This window comes from Erpetoichthys calabaricus, chromosome 3, assembly GCF_900747795.2.
Source record: "Erpetoichthys calabaricus chromosome 3, fErpCal1.3, whole genome shotgun sequence".
Taxonomy (NCBI): Eukaryota; Metazoa; Chordata; class Cladistia; order Polypteriformes; family Polypteridae; genus Erpetoichthys; species Erpetoichthys calabaricus.
Window position 1 is genome coordinate 127,565,608 of NC_041396.2, and position 21,850 is coordinate 127,587,457.

The following is a 21,850-nucleotide window of genomic DNA, read 5'->3' on the forward strand; positions in this document are numbered from 1 at the left end:
CATAACAGATCTGAAAATATGGAGAAAGAAGTGTAATTACACACACACACACACACACATATATATATATATATATATATATATAATTATAAGCCAACTAATTGATCACCATCCACTCCATCCTGTAATGCTTTACCCCCTAAGCACAAACTAATACCTGATAAATAAATAGTAACAATAATAACTTACCTTGTTCTCTGCAATCTGTTGCTCTCTATATTTGATCAAGAAATCAGCCAGTTTGTATACATCTGCCTCATTTTCAACCCCCAGTGCCTCAAACAAAAAAGAACAAGATTTTCATAATGTATCCTTTGGTGAGCTAAAGATATATATTTGGGCTGGGAATTGAAAATGTCACCCTAACCAAAGCACTGCCTGACACAATCACATCAATACCGGCTCTGGATGCAACAATATTTTTTAACGTGTTACAAACGGGCCACGTTACTTGTAAAAAGTAATGTGTTAACTTTCCCAGGCCCGTGTATACTGTATTAGTTGTGGGCTCTTGAGGAGGCTGAACTGCTTGCCGTTATAAAGTATTTCAATAGCGAAGAAATTACAATGACTATATTTAAGCAACTTAAATTAGACAGCCAAACATGTACAGGTCAATACAGTTAATATTAAATGTCAACATGTCTTTATTGAAATTTAAGGTGTTGAAAGTATTTATGTCTTTAAATATTTCCCTGAAAATAACCTATTTATATTTCACTTAAAGATTTAAGTAGTATAATCTTTATAGTAAAAAAAAAATCCATGAGGTGGTTTGTTTTGATTTCAGCCTTTACATGAAATAAACAAGATTTCAAAAAGCATGTTTAGCCTTTGATATCTATTGTATATTATACAGTTGAAATCAGAACTTGATATACACTATGGGTGAATTCTTTAAAACTTTTAAAGCTTTATAACCCCTCCACAGACTTTATACTAACAAAGCATAAATTTGGCATACTGTTTAAGGTATCTGTGCTTTGTGTAATTTTTGTGTAATTTTTTCCAACACGTATGTAGATGTACTGCAGTAACATCTCAAGAGTTCAGCAAGGACATTGAAGCTCAGTCACAAGTGGACAAGGACCCCAAGCATACCTCCAAAGTTGTGTCAAAACAGATTAAGGACAACAAGGTCAAAGTATTGGAGTGGCCATCACAAAGCCCTGACCTCAATTCGATTGAAAATTTGTGGGCAGACCTGAAAAAGCATGTGCGAGCAACTAGGCCTACAAACTTGTCCCAGTTACACCAGTGCTGTCAAGAGGAATGGGCCAAAATTCTAGGAACTTATTGTAAGAAGCTTGTGGAAGGCTACCCAAAATGTTTAGCTCAAGTTAAACAATCTAAAGGCAGTGCTACCAAATATTAGCAAAGTGTAGTAAACCTGTGACCCACTTGAATTGTGACATAGTCAATCTTCTTCTTTCGGCTGCTCCCGTTAGGGGTTGCCACAGCAGATCATCTTCTTCCATATCTTTCTGTCCTCTGCATCTTGTTCTGTTACACCCATCACCTGTATGTCCTCTCTCTCACCACATCCTTAAACCTTCTCTTAGGCCTTCCTCTTTTCCTCTTCCCTGGCAGCTCTGTCCTTAGCATCCTTATCCCAATATATCCAGCATCTCTCCTCTGTACATGTCCAAACCAATGCAATCTCGCCTCTCTTACTTTGTCTCCCTACTGTCCAACTTGAGCTGACCCTCTAACGTATTAATTTCTAATCCTATCCATCCTCGTCACACCCAGTGCGAACCTTAGTATCTTTAACTCTGCTACCTCCACCTCTGTCTCCCGCTTTCTGGTCAGTGCCACTGCCTCCAACACATATAACATAGCTGGTCTCACTACCGTCCTGTAGACCTTCCCTTTCACTCTTGCTGATACCCGTCTGTCACAAATTACTCCTGACACTCTTCTCCACCCATTCCACCCTGCCAGCACTCTCTTTTTCACCTCTCTTCCACAATCCCCATTACTCTGTACTGTTGATCCCAAGTACTTAAACTCATCCACCTTCGCCAACTCTACTCCTTGCATCATCACCATTCCACTGACCTCCATCTCATTTACACACATGTATTCTGTCTTGTTCCTACTGACCTTCATTCCTCTCCTCTCTAGAGCATATCTCCACCTCTCCAGGGTCTCCTCAACCTGCTCCCTACTATCGCTACAGATCACATCATCAGCAAACATCATAGTCCACAGGGACTCCTGTCTAATCTCATCTGTCAACCTGTCCATCACCATTGCAAATAAGAAAGGGCTCAGATCCGATCCCTGATGTAATCCCACCTCCAACTTGAATGTATCCGTCATTCCTACCGCAGACCTCACCACTGTCACACTTCCCTCGTACATATACTGTACAACTCTTAAATACTTCACTGCCACTCCCTACTTCCTCATACAATACCACAACTCTTCTCGAGGCACCCTGTCATATGCTTTCTCCAAGTCCACAAAGATGCAATGCAACTCCTTTTGGCCTTCTCTAAACTTCTCCATCAACATCCTCAGAGCAAACATTGCATCTGTGGTGCTCTTTCTTGGAATTAAACCATACTGAAGCTCAGTAACCATCACCTCACTTCTTAACCTAGCTTCCACTACTCTTTCCCATAACTTCATGCTGTGCCTCATCAATTTTATTCCCCTGTAGTTACTGCAGTCCTGCACATCCCCCTTATTCTTAAATATTGGCACCAGTACACTTCTTCTCCACTCCTCAGGCATCCTCTCACTTTCCAAAATTCCATTAAACAATCTGGTTAAAAACTTCACTGCCATCTCTCCTAAACACCTCCATGCTTCCATAGGACCAGCACGAAGAAACACACTGGTTTGTGCATGCCTTGTGGCTAGGTTGAATTGTGACACTGTCAATAAAAAGTTAAATACTCTGTCTGTGAATACTGTTGGAAAAACTTACTTTTGCCCTACACAAAGCACATGTCTGAAACAATATGCCAAATTTATAATTTGTTAGTGTAAAATCTGTGGAGGGGTTATAAAGAGAGTTTTAAAAAATCACCCTAAGTACATGTAAACGTCTGACTTCAACTGTATGGGCACTGCACTGGCAACAGTAATGGCAATGGAAGTGAGGAAAGCAAGTTTAAGTTTAACAGTTTTTAATGTACAAGTATATGCTAATAGTAAGACATTTTCAGTGTTATTTCTCACTTGAAAGCAATCACCTGAGACCATCCAATGCTACATTGCTTGTACACGTCCTAAAGTCGTAGCCTCAGTGGAGTAAGCTTAGATCATTACATAATCTTCTGAACATCAGCAAGACTTTCCTATTTTTTATGGCAAATTGCTTTTACAATTCTATACTCTACCTTAGTGGTTTCTGTGCATGTCATCAGCTAACAGAAGAATTATTCCATATTAAATTGTTTTTGCTGCCTTCTTTGAGCTTTGTTTTTTCCTTACAAGAAGCTGCTTTTATAAATGCATTCAATTATTAATGCATTATATACAGCAGACCACTGTATCATGTATCCACAACAGAAAGCAATTTGGCACAAACAAATTTGCAGGATTAGCAATAAACTAATTTTATCATTTTTTACTGTGCATTTTGTAGTACTATAAGCATTACTGTAATGACAAAACTCTTTTCAAATTTTTGCTACGGCAGTCATATTAAATTCCATTTTTAATTTATAGAATCAAATGTTAATGTTTGCTGTCAGGTTGAATTCACACAAGTGATAAAGGTGTTATATGTCGCCTAACTCCTATTTTTTTCAAGTTAATTTTAAAATAAGCACTCTTTCAAATAGATTTAAACAAAAACAACCCAAAATATTTTATTGTCATTAATATATCTGAAAATATCTGATGGAATATTTTAAAAGTTAATGTAAAAGAAAAAATATGCTTTTACTATTAATGTATTATTAAAAGCTAATAAAAATGATACTAAAATATAGCCAATATCAAAACATCTGTGACTTAATGGTCCAACAAATTGCTCATACAAACTAAGCAGATTATAAAAATGTTTATGAGATGTCATGGCTCCCATCAAGCTCCTGTAAGCCTTCTATCCATTCATCAATAACATTTTCAAATTTACTTAATCCAGGCCCAGGGTACAAGGGGCTAGAATCCATCCTGGCAGCCTTTAATTCAAGGTGTATAGTAACCATAGACAGAGTGCCAATTTGTAAAGTATAAAATTCCTGCGTTTACTATACTGCTGGGCTTATGTACAATGGTTCTATGAATGATTAATTTGGATAAACATTGTGACTACTAGTCAGCAAAGTAAAAGGCCAAGATGAGGTAGAATAATAGAAAATAGGATTTTATGCTCTTTTTTTTTTTTAACTGAGTGGCAGTGTACGACTTGGAAAAAAATACACATACAATTATTGCTTTTTACATAATGCACAATTTGGAATGATATTTGTCAGTTGGTGAAAATAAACATGTTACATTTCTGCCACAGTGAAATAACTAAAAGGTGCTATACGCCAACTTTCTCAGGAGAGCCTTACTTTACATCCAGCAAAGTAATAATCACCAGGATTTTAGTGATTCAGAGCAATGCAAGCTAAATAAGCCCCTTGAGGTTCCATGCTTAAACGTAACCTACTGAGAAGTACTGAATGTTCATGGACATTTCAGAATATTATGATGCAGGGATTTCCTATTAACAGTATTGGAGAAATCCATCAACAGAAGAGCCAATTAAGTAAATTTCTAAAAGGAAAACAATCTTAAAGTGTAAATGTAATGAAACAGAGACATGAACAGCTATAATAAGTAGAAGACAAATAGTACAAATATTGCCCCTTCTGCAATGGGTGAAACGTTCAATTCTTACCATGAAAATTGAGTCTAGCTTCATTAGGGATTGTTCATGCTTCTCCAAGGTAGAGAATAATTTAAGTAATTTACTTTCTACTAGGAAGTCCTAGAGAAGAAATGAAATACATGAGTCATGAAAGCCATTCACTCTGTGGCACGCACCACATCAAAATAAGTCAAAAATACTATGACGCCTAGAAACCAGGAAGATTGCAAACAAATAAGTTCCTTTGTCTAAGAGGAGAAGCGTAATGCTCTTAAACAAACAATAATAAAGAGAAAAGATGACAAATTAGCTTACACATTCATCACACATTATCTCCAGGAGCTTTTTCATAGTTTTTGGTGAGATCTGAGGGAGCAGATTGTCAGCGTTCTCAGGATAGGTTGCTTCAAGTTGGCCCTGCTCTCTGGACTGGTGTGATTCACCTTGAGCACCTGCTGACATGGACTCTTCAACTCCTTCCTCATCTCCAGTTATTTTTTCTGAAGAGAAATTTTCAATAAAAACGGTCAAGTATTTATCTTTCTTTCATATGTTATGAGAGATGTGGTTTGTCCTGCCTCATGTGGCACCACTGATCTAGGAATGCTTGAAGGGTCATGGGATTGATGAGGTGTTCTGTATTTCTATCCCTAATAATTGGTCCTACTTCAGTGTTGAACCTGGTGCAGAAAGTCATTCAGAAACTGAAACCCAATCATGTACTTCTAGAACCAATGGAGATACAATGGCTTTAATACCATCTGGTGTATAGCCAACAATTTTGTACATGTTAGGTATTATTTCCATTGTGTTTTACAAAGTAAAGTCCATCCATCCATTTTCCAACTCTGCTGAATCCGAACACAGGATCACGGGGGTCTGCTGGAGCCAATCCCAGCCAACACAGGGCACAAGGCAGGGAACCAATCCTGGGCAGGGTGCCAACCCACCGCAGGATACACACAAACACACCCACACACCAAGCACACACTAGGGCCAATTTAGAATCACCAATCCACCTAACCTGCATGTCTTTGGACTGTGGGAGGAAACCAGAGCGCCCGGAGGAAACCCAAGCAGACACAGGGAGAACATGCAAACTCCACGCAGGGAGGACCCGGGAAGCGAACCCGGGTCTCCTAACTGCAAGGCAGCAGTGCTACCACTGCGCACCCGTGCCGCCCTATGAATAACAAAAAGCACCAAATCAAAGAATAAAGGAGTCCTATCCAAACTGTACATTACATTTATGGGACAGAAGGGTAAGTGTTTCTGTTGCTTCTAATTATCATTTTTATGTGTACAAATAAAGCTAAAATTTTGGTTCACTTACGTGCAGAGGCACAGGTATGACTGTATCAGGAACACAAACACTTATAAAACTTCACACATTACAGTGTAAAATATGTATCGAGGATCGTCACTATCAACCTAATATCTCCCCAGTGACAGTCTTGTGATCAGACAAACAGGCACCAAGAGTGGCATATCAGCACCTATAACACCTTGTACCTTGGAGTATGGCAGTCAATAGCCCAAATGTGTTTTGTTAAAATCAGCCAAAAAAAACACGGTACAAAAATAGTGGACTAAGGAGCACAGTCATAAAGGGCTGGATGGATTCAATCTTCTATGTGTGAAGAGTGCTGGTTGTTGTATTGGAATTTGGCTGTTTCTATGGCCCACACTGGGACCTTTTATTTGAACAGAGGAACATTTTATTTGCACAGGATATCGAAACATCATTGCCAACTAGATGCATCTCCACATGGCTGCAATGTTCAATGTATCCATCTACAAATGATTTTTATTTGTAGAAAAATGTTCCATGACCCAAAGCTAGGAACACTTTATAATACTTAACTGTTATTGAAATATGTGCTTTTTGTTGTTATGCCTGTTTTCTAAAAGTAACCTTTATCTACTAACAAAGCTTTATCTATTAAATGTAGACTTTGTTTCTTGATTTTCATTGTGATTTTGTCAGTTATCTAAATTATATTAAGGGGTAGGGTGTATATAAAGCATTTTTTGCTAGGAGCTGCTTCCTCTTCATCTTTTCCCACTTCTATGTGGGCTCAATGTGCTTGATCAACCTTCTCCAAACAACTCGGGCCTGCACCTCCTTGCCAATCAAGCCCTTAACCTCCAGATCTTCTTTTACTTTATCCCTCCACCTCCACGTTGGCCTCCCTCAATTTCTCTTCCTTGTCATCATTCTTTTGCCCACTTATTCATTGTTTCTCCTCATCACATATCCATACCACTTAAACCTACTTTCCTGGTCTTTCTTGGATATCTCTCTCACTTTTGTTGTACCTCTGATTCTTTCATTACTTATTCTGTCTTTTTTGTAACTCCACACATCCATCTCAACATTCTCATTTCTGTCATATCTAACTTCTGTGCTCCCTTTCTTGCCCATGTCTCAGCTCCATACGTCATTGTTGGCCTTACCACTGTCTTAAAAACCTTTCCTTTAACCTTTGCCTGAATTCTTTGATCACTCAGTACTTCTGAAACCTCTTTCCAGTTGTTCCATCCTGCAGTCTTAGATGCAGACATAACCCATATTTTCCATCTTGGCCTGATCCTAAATGCACTGATCCTAAATATTTAAATTTATATTCTGTTTTCAATAGCTCTCCCTGCAGGCTAACTGCTGAATACTGCTCATCATTAAACATCACATATTCTGTCTCCTTCCTATTTATCTTCAACCTTCTATCTTCCAAAGCCCTTCTCCATTTTTCCAATTTACTCTCCACTTCCTCTTTTCTGGTGCTACATCAATCAGCAAAACACATGCACCAGGGAGATTGGTCTTTTATCCTATGACTCAACATATCCATAACCAGATCAAAGAGGTAAGGACTTAAGGCAGATCCCTGCTGCAGACCTTTTGAAACTGAGATCTTCTCGGTTACTCCAACACTGTTTTTAACCCGAGTCCTCACTCCCTCATGCATATCCTGGACAATCATCATATGATTGGTCTGGTACTCCTTTCTCTCTCATGCACCTCCAAACCTCTTGGCATGGCACTCTATCATAAGCCTTCTCCTAATCAATAAACACCATATGTACACCTTTCTGTTTTTCTTGCATTTTTATGTGCTGTCTCAATGCAAACAGCTTACTGATGTTTAAATATCTAAAAATATCTAAAAACCCTGTGTTATTTACCTAGAATGCTACATATTTGGAGCCCATACAATGAATCGTAGACAAACAGGACAATACATGCATATCCAATAAAATAATAATTCTACCTTACATTAAGTCAATTATAGTATGTGTTTCTGAATTGGTTAGGGCAGACAGAGAAAACCCAAACAAGTATTTTTCACAAAGGGAATTTCAAGCCAAAATCAAACCAAGCAAATACACTCTGGAAAGCGGAAATGCTAAGTGACATTGCAACAACTTACGTCCTGCTGTTAAAAACTGCTTGGCAAGCTCCTCGGTCAATTTCTTTTTAGTGTGTTGTGGAATAATCGGACCAGTTGACCTCATGAATGGTAGATTTGGTCTAACATAAGTCATTCCCAGTTGTTGTTCATGGATAATCAAATTTGCATCTAAAGCTTTCTTAACCAGACCCTTAATCTCCTCTTCATTCATTATCCACATCTCATGGAATCTTTTGGCATCAATAGAAGCAAAATACCTAATGAAGGTGCACAGAAAAAAATCCTAAGCACAGAAAACATTTTGAAATCACAGAGCATTCATTGTTAAGAATGAAAAGTAAACCTTTCTTTCAATCTCCATACATTACTAAAAGACAGAAATTAAAATATATTTTGGACATTTAAGAACACAATTTATATTTTAACCAAACTTTTAAATCAGGTGTAGTTTTCTGCAGTTATGCCAGCTTGTCTTTGTTCACTTTGGGCACATCAGTATTTAGTTATTACAGAAATTTAGGAAGAAGTGTGTGTGTGTGTGTGTGTTCTCATTAACTTTCTTCCTTTACCATTCAAACTTTTTCAAAACATCAGAATGGTTGCACAACGGTCTGCACTGCTGCCTGTTTGATCCAGGGTCTTGGGTTTAAATTAGAACATTCTAGACAAGAACAGACCATTCAGCCCCACAAAGCTCGCCAGTCCTATGCACTTAATTCTTCCAAAATAACATCAAGTTGAATTTTGAAGGTCCCTAAAGATCCAGGCCTTTAATGACCTCTGAAGCGCAGCCATCAGCAGTGTGTATTGTCTGCCGAGAGAGCGTCAACCGCATCAGGAGGTTTACATACCTCGGCAGCGACGTTCATGTCACTGGTGACTCTTCCTACAAAGCCATTAACCAGATAGGGAACGATTGGGGGGTAGTTCATGAGGTTGCTGGAAAGTGGAGTGTGATGCTCCTGATATCTGTGCAAAAGGACTAAGGTCAAGTCTTTAGAGTCCTGGTGCTCCCTTTTTTGCTATATGGTTGTGAGACATATGAACAGAGGAACATTTTATTTGCACAGGATATCGAAACATCATTGCCAACTAGATGCATCTCTACATGGCTGCAATGTTCAACGTATCCATCTGCAAATGATTTTTATTTGTAGAAAAACGTTCCGTGACCCAAACCTAGGAACACTTTATAATACTTAACTGTTATTGAAATATGTGCTTTTTGTTGTTATGCCTGTTTTCTAAAAGTAACCTTTATCTACTAACAAAGCTTTATCTATTAAATGTAGACTTTGTTTCTTGAGTATCATTGTGATTTTTTCAGTTATCTAAATTATATTAAGGGGTAGGGTGTATATAAAGCATTTGTTGCTAGGAGCTGCTTCCTCTACAACTTTTCCCACTTCTATGTAGTCATGAGGTTGCTGGAAAGTGGAGTGTGATGCTCCTGATATCTGTGCAAAAGGACTAAGGTCAAGTCTTTATACAGTCCTGGTGCTCCCTTTTTTGCTATATGGTTGTGAGACATGGACGCTATCCGGTGACCTAAGATGAAGACTGGACTTCTTCATTTCTGTGTCTCTTCGAAGAATCCTTGGGTATAGCTAGTTTGACTTTGTGTTGAACTAGCGGTTTCTCACGGAGTCCCAAATGAGGCACATTACCTGCACTGTGAGGGAGTGTCAGTTACGGCACTATGGCCATGTGGCGCCATTCCCCAAGAGTGATCCGGTTCACAGGATCCTCACTGTTGAGGACCCAAAAAGCTGTACCAGGCCAAGTGGACACCCCTGTAACACCTGTCTGCGACAGATAGATGATCATTTCGATTTTGGAGAGGATGTTCATTTTATTTGGGGGGGCGCGTGTCTGCCAACAAGGATTCTTAGCTGTTTCATCATGTGCTGGGTGTGGCAACATGCTGCATCAGTGCATGGTCCCCAACCTGACCTGACCTAAAGTCCTACTGTCCACCACACTACTTGGTAGCTTATCCCATGTTTCTATGGCTCTCTGTGAAAAGAAGTTTACCCATAACAAATTTCCAACTGTGTCCCCATGTTCTTGATGAACTTTTTTTAAAATAACAGTCTCGATCCACTGTACTAATTCCATTCATAATTTTTAACACTTCAATCATGTCTCCTTTTAATCCTGTTTTACTTAAAATGACAAGGCTCAGCTCCAAAAATCTTTTCTCATCAACTCATCCCCTGTGGCCCTGCATTAATCCTAGTCACTCTTCTCCAGACTTTGTCTAATACTTCTATGTCTGTTTTGTAGCCTGAAGACCAAAACTGCACAAATTAATTTATTGCTATTTATGTGGAATTAACATTCTTTGTCTCTGCATAGGTTTTTTTGGAATATTAAAATCTGGACATGTAAGGTTAGGTGGATATTGTAATTTGGTCCTTAATGAGTGTGGTGGGTTTTTATGTGATACAGCCCTGTAATAGACATCAAGCATTGTTTAAGGTTGGTTATCCAACCTTCTCTTGGATTACAATATTTCACTTTTCCATTTTCTCTGAAATAAAGTAAACAGTTTGTCAATCCTACTTTCCAAGCAAGAATAAATGTCCAGACAGAAAAGGTTTGTCATTGTGAAGGCAATACTTTGCAAAAGGAACAAACATGCAAATAATTACAAAATGTCACTAATTTACAAAAACTATATTAGCCTAAAGTGATAAAGAATGTGTGTGAAAATGCCCAGTGAGAGATTGGCGCCTATCTAAGGTTTGTTAGTGCCTTGCAATAATGCTACTAAAATAGATTCTAGCCCTGGCAACCCTGAATAAGACAGAATATGTATAGAAATTGAATGGTGGATTTTCTAATAAATTTTAATTTTATTGTACATTTATGCATAATTATGTGTGTAGCAGTGCACTCTCACTATTTTCACACCTGGAATCCAAATTTGGCCCAGTCAATGAATGGGTGGCATTTGCAAAATCTCTGTAAGGGTTTTCTCCAGGCAATTCCCACTTCTTCCCACAAAGTCATACAGGTTCCTTTAGGCATCTCTAAACAGGCTCACTATGGACATGCAGATGAATGTATCCTAAAATAGATTGCCTACAGGATTGAGTTCCGTCTTGGTTCAAGACAGGCTTTGGAGTTCTAAGAACTTGTACAAGGAAACGATGGTTCAGAAGATGGACAGATGAGTGAACATAATGCTGTCCTCACAGGTGGCGCAGTGGTAGTGCTGCTGCTTGCAGTAAGGAGACTGTGGAAGATTGTGGGTTCGCTTCCCGGTTCCTCCCTGTGTGGATAGCGCTTTGAATGCTGAGAAAAGCGCTATATAAATGTAATGAATTATTATTATTTTATTATTTGTATAGTGTTTACTGGTTAGTTGTAAAGCCTCATAGTTCTAGCAGGCATTTTTTTAATCTTGGCTAGGCTTGATGTTATTTTAGAAGAATTACGTGGATAGGAACAGTGAGCTTTATTGGGCTGAATGGCCTGTTCTTGTCCAAATTGTTCTAATGTTCAAATCCCGCTACAATAAATAACCGCACTATTCCTGTTTCAAGCCAAATAAAACTGGTGTTGCTAAAGTACTGAGACTCAGTGTCGTGTTTTGGGGTGCAAGACACACTCACACGTTACAACACACACACGTGGTCACAATGCTATAGTAAACACTATACGCTCGCCGACTGAGGCCGAGAATGGGAGACGATTACCCACAATCCCGCAGCGAGAGAGAAAAAGAACCATCAGCTCAGTTGTGATCACGTGACACTCAGCAGACAAAGCGTATATATGTACTACTCATATTGCAAGACCTCGCTCGTTTATCAAGTTAAAATTTATTAAAAATTTTAGCTCGTCTTGCAAAACACTCGTTGACCAAGTTACTCGCAATCCAAGGTTTTACTGTACTGTAGTATAATGCCGCCGCACTGAGTTTGCCATTAAGTTGGATTAGTACAAACACAATTTTTAATATTAGATTTTTATAGATATATTTTGCAGGTGTATATTCTTAAAGTTCTAAAAAGTCTTTTACTGACATCATTTTCTTCTGCATATCCTGATACTGCTTCATGATCCTCTTACAGTCTTCAGAAAGGGAATGACTCTCTTCTTTGAACTGCTTTTCCTGCTTCTGAAGTTTAATACGAAGATTGTTCAGAACATCCTGCAACCTGTATCACAACCAAACATGGAACATTTAACAAGTGAGGTCTACTTTTAAGTCGCTGCATAATATTTTATCATTTTACTTTGTTACTTACATAAAGCATTATATAGGTCATTGTCATGTACACATTTAATTGAGTGCTCTTTTACACTTTAATTTAGAATTCTTTGCACTAAACACATCTAAGCAGAGCAGCAGTTTTACATTTTTAAAATTTAAACCACAATTCATTTTTTATACATTTTATTTTAATGACTATCCCGTGAGTCATCTTAAGTAAAAAAAAAAACAATCCATTTCTTTGAATAGTTCTAATTATCTGGTAGTATAAGAAGCAACGCCTTTTTGCCATACATTACAAGAAACATGAAGGCACACCTACTGTATATCTAACAAAAGATACCACCGGCACCCATGCTGCACAGTTAGTACCTTGTGATTCTTCTTTTCTGCTGAGACTTAGTAATAGTGTTCTCCTCATCGCGCTTCTTTAGAACCTGGAAGTTGTATTCCAGTTTTTCTTGATTCAGTTGAAAGGTAGCCTTCATATGTTGGAGCTGCTGTTCCAGTATCTAAAACAAGACCATAAGAAGCAATTTTATATACTGTATACCACATATTTAAGGCAGTAGACCCTCTACATGTCCCACTGCCTCAGATATGATAATAGGTAGGACCTAGCATGAAAACAATTTAATAAATACTAATTAATACATACAAATATTTCTTTATTCATTATTTCACTTCATCCAATTGTATGGTTGCAAAGATGTGAAGGCAGCAGCACTGGGTGCAAGATAGCAGTCAGATCTGATTAACCTAACATATATATCTTTAGAATGCAAGAAGAAAACTGTAATACCAAGATAAAATACTTGAAAAAATTACTGTGCTCTGTTGCTTTGTTATTATATTACCTTTTTCAAAAGTGAATCATTAAAATTGTTTAAGCACATTTAAGTGCACATTGTAAACGTGTGATGTCCTAAATATCCTTCATGCGAGTGGATTCCAAAGCAGTCTCTAGCATTTACAGACACAAAAAAAGAAACATGGGAGAACCGCAGGTTCACACTTTTCTCTTTAACTGTACATCACTATCCACAGAAGGACTCAAACACATAGCTTCAACTTCTCCCACTATCATTAAGAGAGAAAACTTGGTCAGCCTGGTTACAACAACATCTCTTGACTGTCTGGCAGTCTGTTCTACCATGACAAACCAGATGGCTGAGGATCTGAATACTCTATGGAAATCAGTCCCTGTTCATCTCATCTAAAAACTACATGCACAAAGTCTGTCTGAGCTCTTTCCTATCTGATAATGATTAGAAAAAAAAGGAGCACACCTTTAATTTAAGGGACTTTGTGTCAGATTACTTAAATGCAATATCACCACACAATGAAGCCTCATGGTTTGGTAGTATGGGAAGTTATGAGATTGTGCAATTATGTCTCCAAAGATTTCTGCAGGCACACTGTGGGAAATACTGGACATTTTTACCCCGACTCCCTTCCAAACTCACTTGCTGGGTTAGAACTGGCCAGCTTTATAGCCGCAGTCTTTCTGGGGACACAATTGCTGTGTTGCTCAGGACATATTCCTAGATCTCACATCGGTGGTAAAGCACAAAGTGGTTTTACCTCCTGTGTGACCAGATGGGGTCCATAAATAATATAAAGTGCCCACATATTGCCCTCTATCAAACTAAATTTGTTGGCATCCTGTAACACACAATCCCCCACCCCCAATTTAATCATCTCCCCATACCCATATGCTGTTCAGCTATTATCAAGACATTATGTCTCCCTGGTACTTTCCTGCTAGTTACCACATGACTAACTATCTGGCATGCTTTTATAATGTCATGGGTCACATGAATCACCATGTTTTTAATATAACTAAGGTACTGCCAAATTATTTACAACAGCAGGAAAGATAAGTATTTCTTATACTCCATAATAAAAGAGGCTCATTCTTTCACTTCCCATGTATACTTCAGAAATGTCAGAATATATAGTGGCTGTTAATTTAAAAACATTGCTAATAAAGTGAAATTGATTCGGAGTTAGTTTACAGGGTGAGCTGCAACTTCCAGCTGAGTCCACTGACTGGTATAATCTTTAGAGATCTACCATGCCTCGGCAACTACGAAACTCAAGTGGATAATATCAGTATTTGCACATACTTCTACATTACCGTAAAAGCCATTCAGCGATACCTCAAATTTAAACTAAGGTATAACAATATTATCTGCAAAAACTGAAAGAATGTTTTTGCATTCAAGTCATGAAAGAAGAACCTAAACAAAAATGTGTAGGTATAAATTGGAAAGAACAATGATGCTATACTACAACCGTCTCAATATCATAAAATGTGCCAAGGAGACCATTGAACTGTTCTGGATTGCCTGGACCCTGCATCGTGTGTTTAAATCCTCCACTAGGTCATTGGCCATGTGGAGTCTGCCTGTTTTCCCGATGTTTACATGGGCTTTTCTGATTTCCTCTCACATGCCCAAAGACAAAGCATCGCCAAATCAGCTCTGTGTGAGTCTGGTTGTGTGCAGGAGTGGGCCTTGTTTTGGAATAACAGCCCATCAGGACTTGGCTCATACCAGGAACCAAATGCAGCTGGAATAGGCAACAACCCCCAGAGACTCAGATTAAGGGGGTCTGAAAATGTTATGTTATGAATTGGTTCCTGGATAACATTCTTGCCTAAATATAAATAACACTTTAGGAAATACAATGTGTATCCTTCTCCAACCGTCATCCGTCATCAGTTTGACAGTAGAACTAGTCAGCTGTTTTGAGTTCTTGGCAGTTCACATCTCTGATGATCCTTTATGGGACTTCAACTCTGCAAAGTCCTAAAAAAAGGAACAGTGAAGAATGTGCTGCATACAAAACCCGCTGACAAATAATATGAGTACTGCACAGCTGACCAATTTCACAACTGTTATAAATGATTGTGGATTTTCCCCCAGGTTTGTTTTCTGCAGGAATGCTGCTTGCTGGAGTGTTGTTCTCCTCTACATTATTGCCAACTGGCCACATTTTAATTATAATGTTAATGGACATATTGTGATTTGTTTATTATAATCATTTTAGTTCATTCTGTATCTTTAAGTAATTTTTTTGTATTATTGTACATAAATCTGCGGTGGGTTGGCGCCCTGCCCGGGATTGGTTCCTACCTTGTGCCCTGTGTTGGCTGGGATTGGCTCCAGCAGACCCCCGTGACCCTGTGTTCGGATTCAGCGGGTTGGAAAATGGATGGATGGAAGTACATAAATGTACAGTTTAGTAATCTACTCCTAATTCATTATTATCTCTATATATATAAAATCCAATGTCTGTCTGTCCACTTTTCATGAGAGAAGTACTTAAAACGGATTTAGATCAGGTTTTTTCAATAATTTGTTTGAACATTCACAGTTGATTTTTGTAACTTCTCTGATTGCGCTAAGTATTATAGTTTGGTTGCGGCACTGATTTATTGGTGCAAATCCGAAAGACAGGCTGCAGGCCGAGGGGAGGGAGAGGCAGGACCTCAGCAGTAGGGAGCCAGGCGGGGCCATTCTCACTCACGAGCCAGCCTCTGTTTGAATTGCGCTACCTCTCGCCACGTGTTGGAGCATACTTTGTCTCCGCTTACCTAGCAATACCTGTTTGTTCAGCAGATATTATCATCTACAGATTCTTAAAGAGTAACATTTGACGTTTTTGAGAGAGAAATCATAGCTACATGTGTTTTAGATGGTAGCTGCTCATTGGCAGAGATATCACAGCCACGTGGGGGACGCTCTCCCATCAGAGCTGAACACGACCAGATACAGTGGCGTTTCACGTTGGACCGTACCTGCCTTCCACTTGGCCAGAGATACCTTGCCAACTTTTTACATTTTTGGCAAAGAGATCACAGCTACATTCTCACCCCTGATAGCAAAACCAAAAATATTGGACATCAAGAGGCCTCGGAAATGAAAGCTATCAATATAAATTCTTCTCAATACAAATTATTACATTTTTTTTTTTCTTTTTCATTGATTTTTAAAGTTTGTCCTGTTTCACTACTATGCGGCAGGAGCCACAGCGGACAGCTAGTTTTATACAAGTGTAAGTGCTCTGAGCATGTACTCAATGATAAGCACTTTACCAAAATCAATTACCATCTCCAGTTTGGCAGAAGAAATCAAAGCAGCATCAGGATTCCAACAAACTGATCTAATGTTTCTGCAGTACAGGAACAAATTTGAAACAAAAATAAGCACTTGCTGTTTCTGTTCAGCCAGCTATTTTTTGCACTGCATACATTGTACATTTTTCCTCCTGAAGGATAATTATAATTATTAACGTTGCTGTGGTTATTGTTGTTATCATGTAGTTAAATGATGAGGCCACAGTTATTGCTGTTATCCCTAATATCTTTCAAAGCAACTGCTGTGAGCAAGAATTCTTGCAATTAAAAACTGAAACTAAACATGAAATTACTATAGAAATTATTGTAAGAAAATACTTCCATTGATTTATGTTATAAAAGCAAACATTCCACCATAGGGTCTACAGAAGCTAGCCACTAACCCAGCACAGGATGGTGCCACCATAAAACATTTCATTAATTCAGATATTAACTGCAAAAGCACCAGTTTTGATATATTAATGTAATAATGGTTAATTGTTACTTTCATTTAACTTTCAGAAACTTTTGTGCTATAATCTCATGAGATTTTATGCAATCTGCCTTTTAAGTCCACGTACCACTTCAGCTGTAGCACTAAAGAAACGTCACATCAACTCAAGCTTTGCAGTGACCTGCCTTGATAAATAATCTAGACAATGTTATTTTTTAGGACCAATAAACTGCTTTGTTCTTTTACACGTGAAAGGTTCATGCAAATGTTTTCCTACTACTATACAGGTTTCAGTATCATTTTTTCCTCTCTACCTAAGAACCTCTTTAAAAGACAGCTTTTCAGTCTGATAAACACACAAAGCATTTCCCCAGTATCAATGATTTTAATGTGGACTCGCATAATTATCATGAGAATGAAATACTTTTTAAACCCTACGCATATCAGTTGCTCAGAGCTTCTACTTAGTAAAAGTGTAAATTATTAACATGTTTTTAATATATGGAAACGGAACTAGTGCAAGTATAAACAGCGATAGCCAATATAGACCAAATTTGATGAATCTGTCTGCCTAAATGTTAAGGTAATTAATTATAGAGACTATCAGCTGAAAGTAAGGGGTTCTGCATGATGTTTTATTTGAATAAATCTAGTCTGCCTTCAAAGGAGAAGCACAGTGCAACAGTCAAATACCTGTACATCAGTTTCCAACTTGATTTTAATCATGTTGTATTCTTCAGCATCCTGGACTCTGAGCTGCTGGAGCTGCTGGGCTTGGTCTTCCACTTGTTTCATCCTCATTGTCAGGTATTCCATCTAAAGCAGGAGGAAATTACAAGAGAACAACATGACAATAAAAGCACCAGTCAAAATAACCTAATAAAAACTACATTCTTTGTTTTTTGCAAATCACTTTGTATTTGTTTTAATTTGCTATAAATCACAGCCATCAGATCCTTTCTAGGAAAATTATTTTTTATTTTTTTTGCTTCCAATTTTGTGCTTCCAATTTCAGTCTTATCTACAGTATGTTACAAGCATCTTTATTCCATACCTGGCCAACTTCCACAAACGTGTTTATAAATCTAAGCCTAAGATATTTTTTTATGTTTCCTTAAGGGTTTTAAAGATTTATAACATTATTTCTGCATTTAACGGTGATGCAATTCACTTGAGACTACAAGTGATCTGGGGCTGCTCCAAGCACTCATGAAAGTGGTCCTAATCTTCCATCCCCTTGGTTGTCATAAATCAATATGTACCAAGTTGGTTGTGTAACTCTTTACTTATGTATGTTCTGTTCATAGACAGTGGATTATGTGACTCTTTAGTTGTCCCATCCCAAATAAAACTGTATTGGGGCAGGAATAATCTTGTGATGATCTGGCATGATGCGCATATAATCAGTTTATTTCAGGAGCTTTAACACTTCAGTCCATTTGTTTTTATTCCGTTTTTAATTCAATTAATAATTTTAATGATTGTGGTAACTGGACTTTAAACATTTCCATACATTGGAAACATTTATGAAAATTAAATAATAGGAAGATTTATTTACAGAATAGCACAAAAGTCTCAATACACCAATACTCAGGTACTCCCAGATATTTGCTTGTTTTACCTCAAACTTTTAGGCCGAACATCACCACCTACTAATAAGGGAATGAAGAATTATGATTACTCCAACAGCAATATGAAATTTTGCCATTAGAAATCTATTTTACATAATTGACAAAAGCTGCACAAATTGTCATAGTGTAATGAAAAGGAAACCTTTAAGAGAAAATGGAGCACAGTGATTTTTTGTAATGTAAATGAATGCTGTAAAGGACTGGCAACCAAAATTTAATTTCTATTAAAAAGAAAAGATTAATTTCTTTATTGAAAATTAGGCATGTGTAAAGACCTGAATTATACAACATATAATTTTTCCTACTTCTTTTTCACGTCGATGCTCCATTGTCTGCTCCCATTTCTTGTAGTTGCTGTGAAGTAACTCTCTGCGCTCCAGCTCAAAGGCTTTCTGAAAAAAAATTCAAAACCAGATTATAATGTTAACATTTCAACTAGCTTTTATTAAAAAAAAACATATGTACAATTTATGCTACATTTTTTATGACTTAGTTTGATCTCAGAATAATTTTGACTGGAGAAAATATTTTACAACACATTTTTTGTGTTAACCGTGTGTACTGCATCACCCATCTACCACTGAAGAGCATAAACTAGACATTGGCTAAAGATGTACAGTAATAGAGAAGAAAATTCAACCAAAATGAAATAATGAAAGGGAGAATTTGCAGTTTATTCTTGATATACAAATACCAACATACGCGTACCAGATGCCCTGTGTGACACATTGAATTAAAAGCCAATTAAATCTTTACTTTTGGAATTCTTCCCACTGAAATGCAAATATACAAATGAACTGACTATCATGTTTAATTAGCATCGTTTTATTGTTTTAGTCTGTCACTACTTAAGCAGATGTTTACTTGATGATTTGCACAGGCATCTAAAAAAGTGTCCACATTGTAAGATCAAGCAAAATATACATAGTAGTTTAAGACAGTTTCCATTAGTGTACTAGTATAATATGTGTATAATATTTTGAAATAGTACAATGGATTCTAAAAAAAACGAACAGTACATAACCCACATACTACTAAGGTTCAGCTTTACATGAATAAAAACAGTTTCACATTTTTATTCAAAGATCCAATCAACACAGCTCTGTTCATTTGAATTTCTATAGCATCTTGGTACACTAGTTAGAAAAGCATTACGCACATTAATTTACATACCTCAATTTGAGTTAATTCTTCACGATAGCATTTCATCAAGTTTTTTATCTGCTCCTCCATTCGCTCAATCATCAGATCAACATCTTCTGCTTGTCTTTTCAAATCTTTCACATACCTATCATCCTGAACTTTCAGCTCCTGTTGATATAAAGGCAGATTAACTTATATAAATGAATAGTAGCTAACAGTGCAACAGTGACTTTTAAGAAAACCTTTCAATATTTAGATAAAATATAACTATGAAGTATATAACTACCTTGCTTTTTAACTACATAAGAACTCACTTATATGTCAACAGTTCTTAATTCGTAGAACTCTGTAGCTCTTTACATAGCAGGCACTCTGCCAAGTCATATTCATGGATGGTTAGTCTCCTACTGTCTGCAAACTAAGTAGGTACTGTATGACAATAAAAGATGAACGGATTCTACATAAAAAAACAACTTAATAATGTTCACAGTTGTAAAGAATGCTGCATTGTAAGTTCTTCTCTTTGTCTGATAAAATCAGCCCAGATACTACATGCAATCACCTCCAGAGGATTATTTTGAAGCTGCTAAATTACTGAACTTTTCAGTTCTTGCTGTACTGTTAAAAGTGGCGTGTTTTAGACAAAGTATGGCTTTGAACAGCAGCTGCTCTGTGCCTCGCCACATGTTTATGTTTTCTGAGCAGAATCAATCAGAAATTAATCTGCTGTTTCCAAAACAAGAGGGCAAACTGCCAATCTTTATATCAAGAACAAAAGCTGCCTCAATGACATACTTAAAATAACAAGTAAAATTATTGGTACAAAGCAGCCCTCTATCACTATGCTTAGAAAGCTGTCCAGCTTTATTCTGTCAGAAAACATCTACTTGATGTTAACAACATACAATAAAATGTGTCTGCAATATTATTACTAATAAAATCAATGATCTTAAGCAGCCTCCTCTTACTGAACTGTATGACATGTCAGTTAAAAAGGCGGCCAAATTGATTCTGCCAGACAGTTATTATCTTCCTGAGTCTCCAAAGTTTCAAATGTTGCCTTTCAAGCTAAGGATTTAGATTTCCAGGACTTAAGAGTGATGTAGATTTAAGAACTGTTTTATTCCCAGTGCTATGAATGTTTTGAATTCTAGTGGTGGTAGGTATCTTGATGTACAATGTCACATTTTAACATTCTTTTCCACCAAGTTTTACCCAAGTTTTACTCTAACAATGAATATCATGACTAGTCATTTGGCTTCCTTTATTACATCTATGGAATAATATTTAATGTTTGAACATTTGCAGAGCAAAAAAGTTCCCTCCGGAATACTTAGCTCTAAGGTAACCTAAATAAGGTGAGCAAGAAGTACAATCAGATCTGTGACGAAAAATGACAGAATATCATGCCTAGATCAATTGTTAGATTAGGGATGAGCTGTTCAAATAATAAAAATCCAAATTACAGGTTCCATAGTTATTGTGTTATCCACTCTGATATGAGCCAGAACCAAAGTTGTAGCTGCGGGTGAGTGTGGTGTAGCGGGTCCACAGCTGAAGTCAAAATGGCCACTTTTTAAATAAATAGTCACCGCACTAGCGGCTTAGAGAGGGGGCATGGTAGTGTGGCCTGGGCGGTTCCCGGGGTGATTTGTGATGCAGGTGGTCCTCGCTTAAGTGCACAGGTGAGGAGTCGTCCACATCTGTAATTGTTGCCGAGAGCTGCTAATTGCCACACCTGGGGCCTCATGTATAACACCGTGCATAAAATTCACACTATAACATGGTGTACGGATAAAAGCGGAAATGTTTGTACACACAAAAAAATCCAGATGCATAAATCTGTGCGAACGGCAACTTCCACGTTCTTCCGCTGCATAAATCCCGGTCAGCGTGCAAAGTAATGCACATGCACGCGCCTGCTGTCCCGCTCCAACTCCTCTCCGGAATTACACCTCTTTTATATATGCAAATCAATATAAATAGCCCTTAGGCTCAGGCTTCTGTGAAAAGACAATGGCAAAAGCATGGGGAAAAATAAA

At 37.6% G+C, this 21,850-nt stretch overlaps 2 protein-coding genes across 3 annotated transcripts in view; both read right to left on the bottom strand.

Annotated features, from left to right (window-relative positions):
* The window catches only part of selenoi (selenoprotein I), a 788,955-nt gene that overhangs the window by 679,844 nt on the left and 87,261 nt on the right, over positions 1 to 21,850 (bottom strand). The window lies entirely within an intron of this gene.
* Positions 1 to 21,850, bottom strand: part of drc1 (dynein regulatory complex subunit 1 homolog (Chlamydomonas)) — a 51,776-nt gene that overhangs the window by 6,322 nt on the left and 23,604 nt on the right. The window contains exons 5-13 of the mRNA XM_028797347.2: positions 19,839 to 19,976; positions 18,971 to 19,057; positions 17,728 to 17,850; positions 12,830 to 12,969; positions 12,267 to 12,401; positions 8,251 to 8,489; positions 5,135 to 5,319; positions 4,850 to 4,939; positions 190 to 276 (exon numbers count right to left, since the gene is read on the bottom strand). Coding sequence (XP_028653180.1) covers positions 190 to 276; positions 4,850 to 4,939; positions 5,135 to 5,319; positions 8,251 to 8,489; positions 12,267 to 12,401; positions 12,830 to 12,969; positions 17,728 to 17,850; positions 18,971 to 19,057; positions 19,839 to 19,976 — 1,224 coding nt within the window. The remainder of the gene's footprint in view (positions 1 to 189; positions 277 to 4,849; positions 4,940 to 5,134; positions 5,320 to 8,250; positions 8,490 to 12,266; positions 12,402 to 12,829; positions 12,970 to 17,727; positions 17,851 to 18,970; positions 19,058 to 19,838; positions 19,977 to 21,850) is intronic.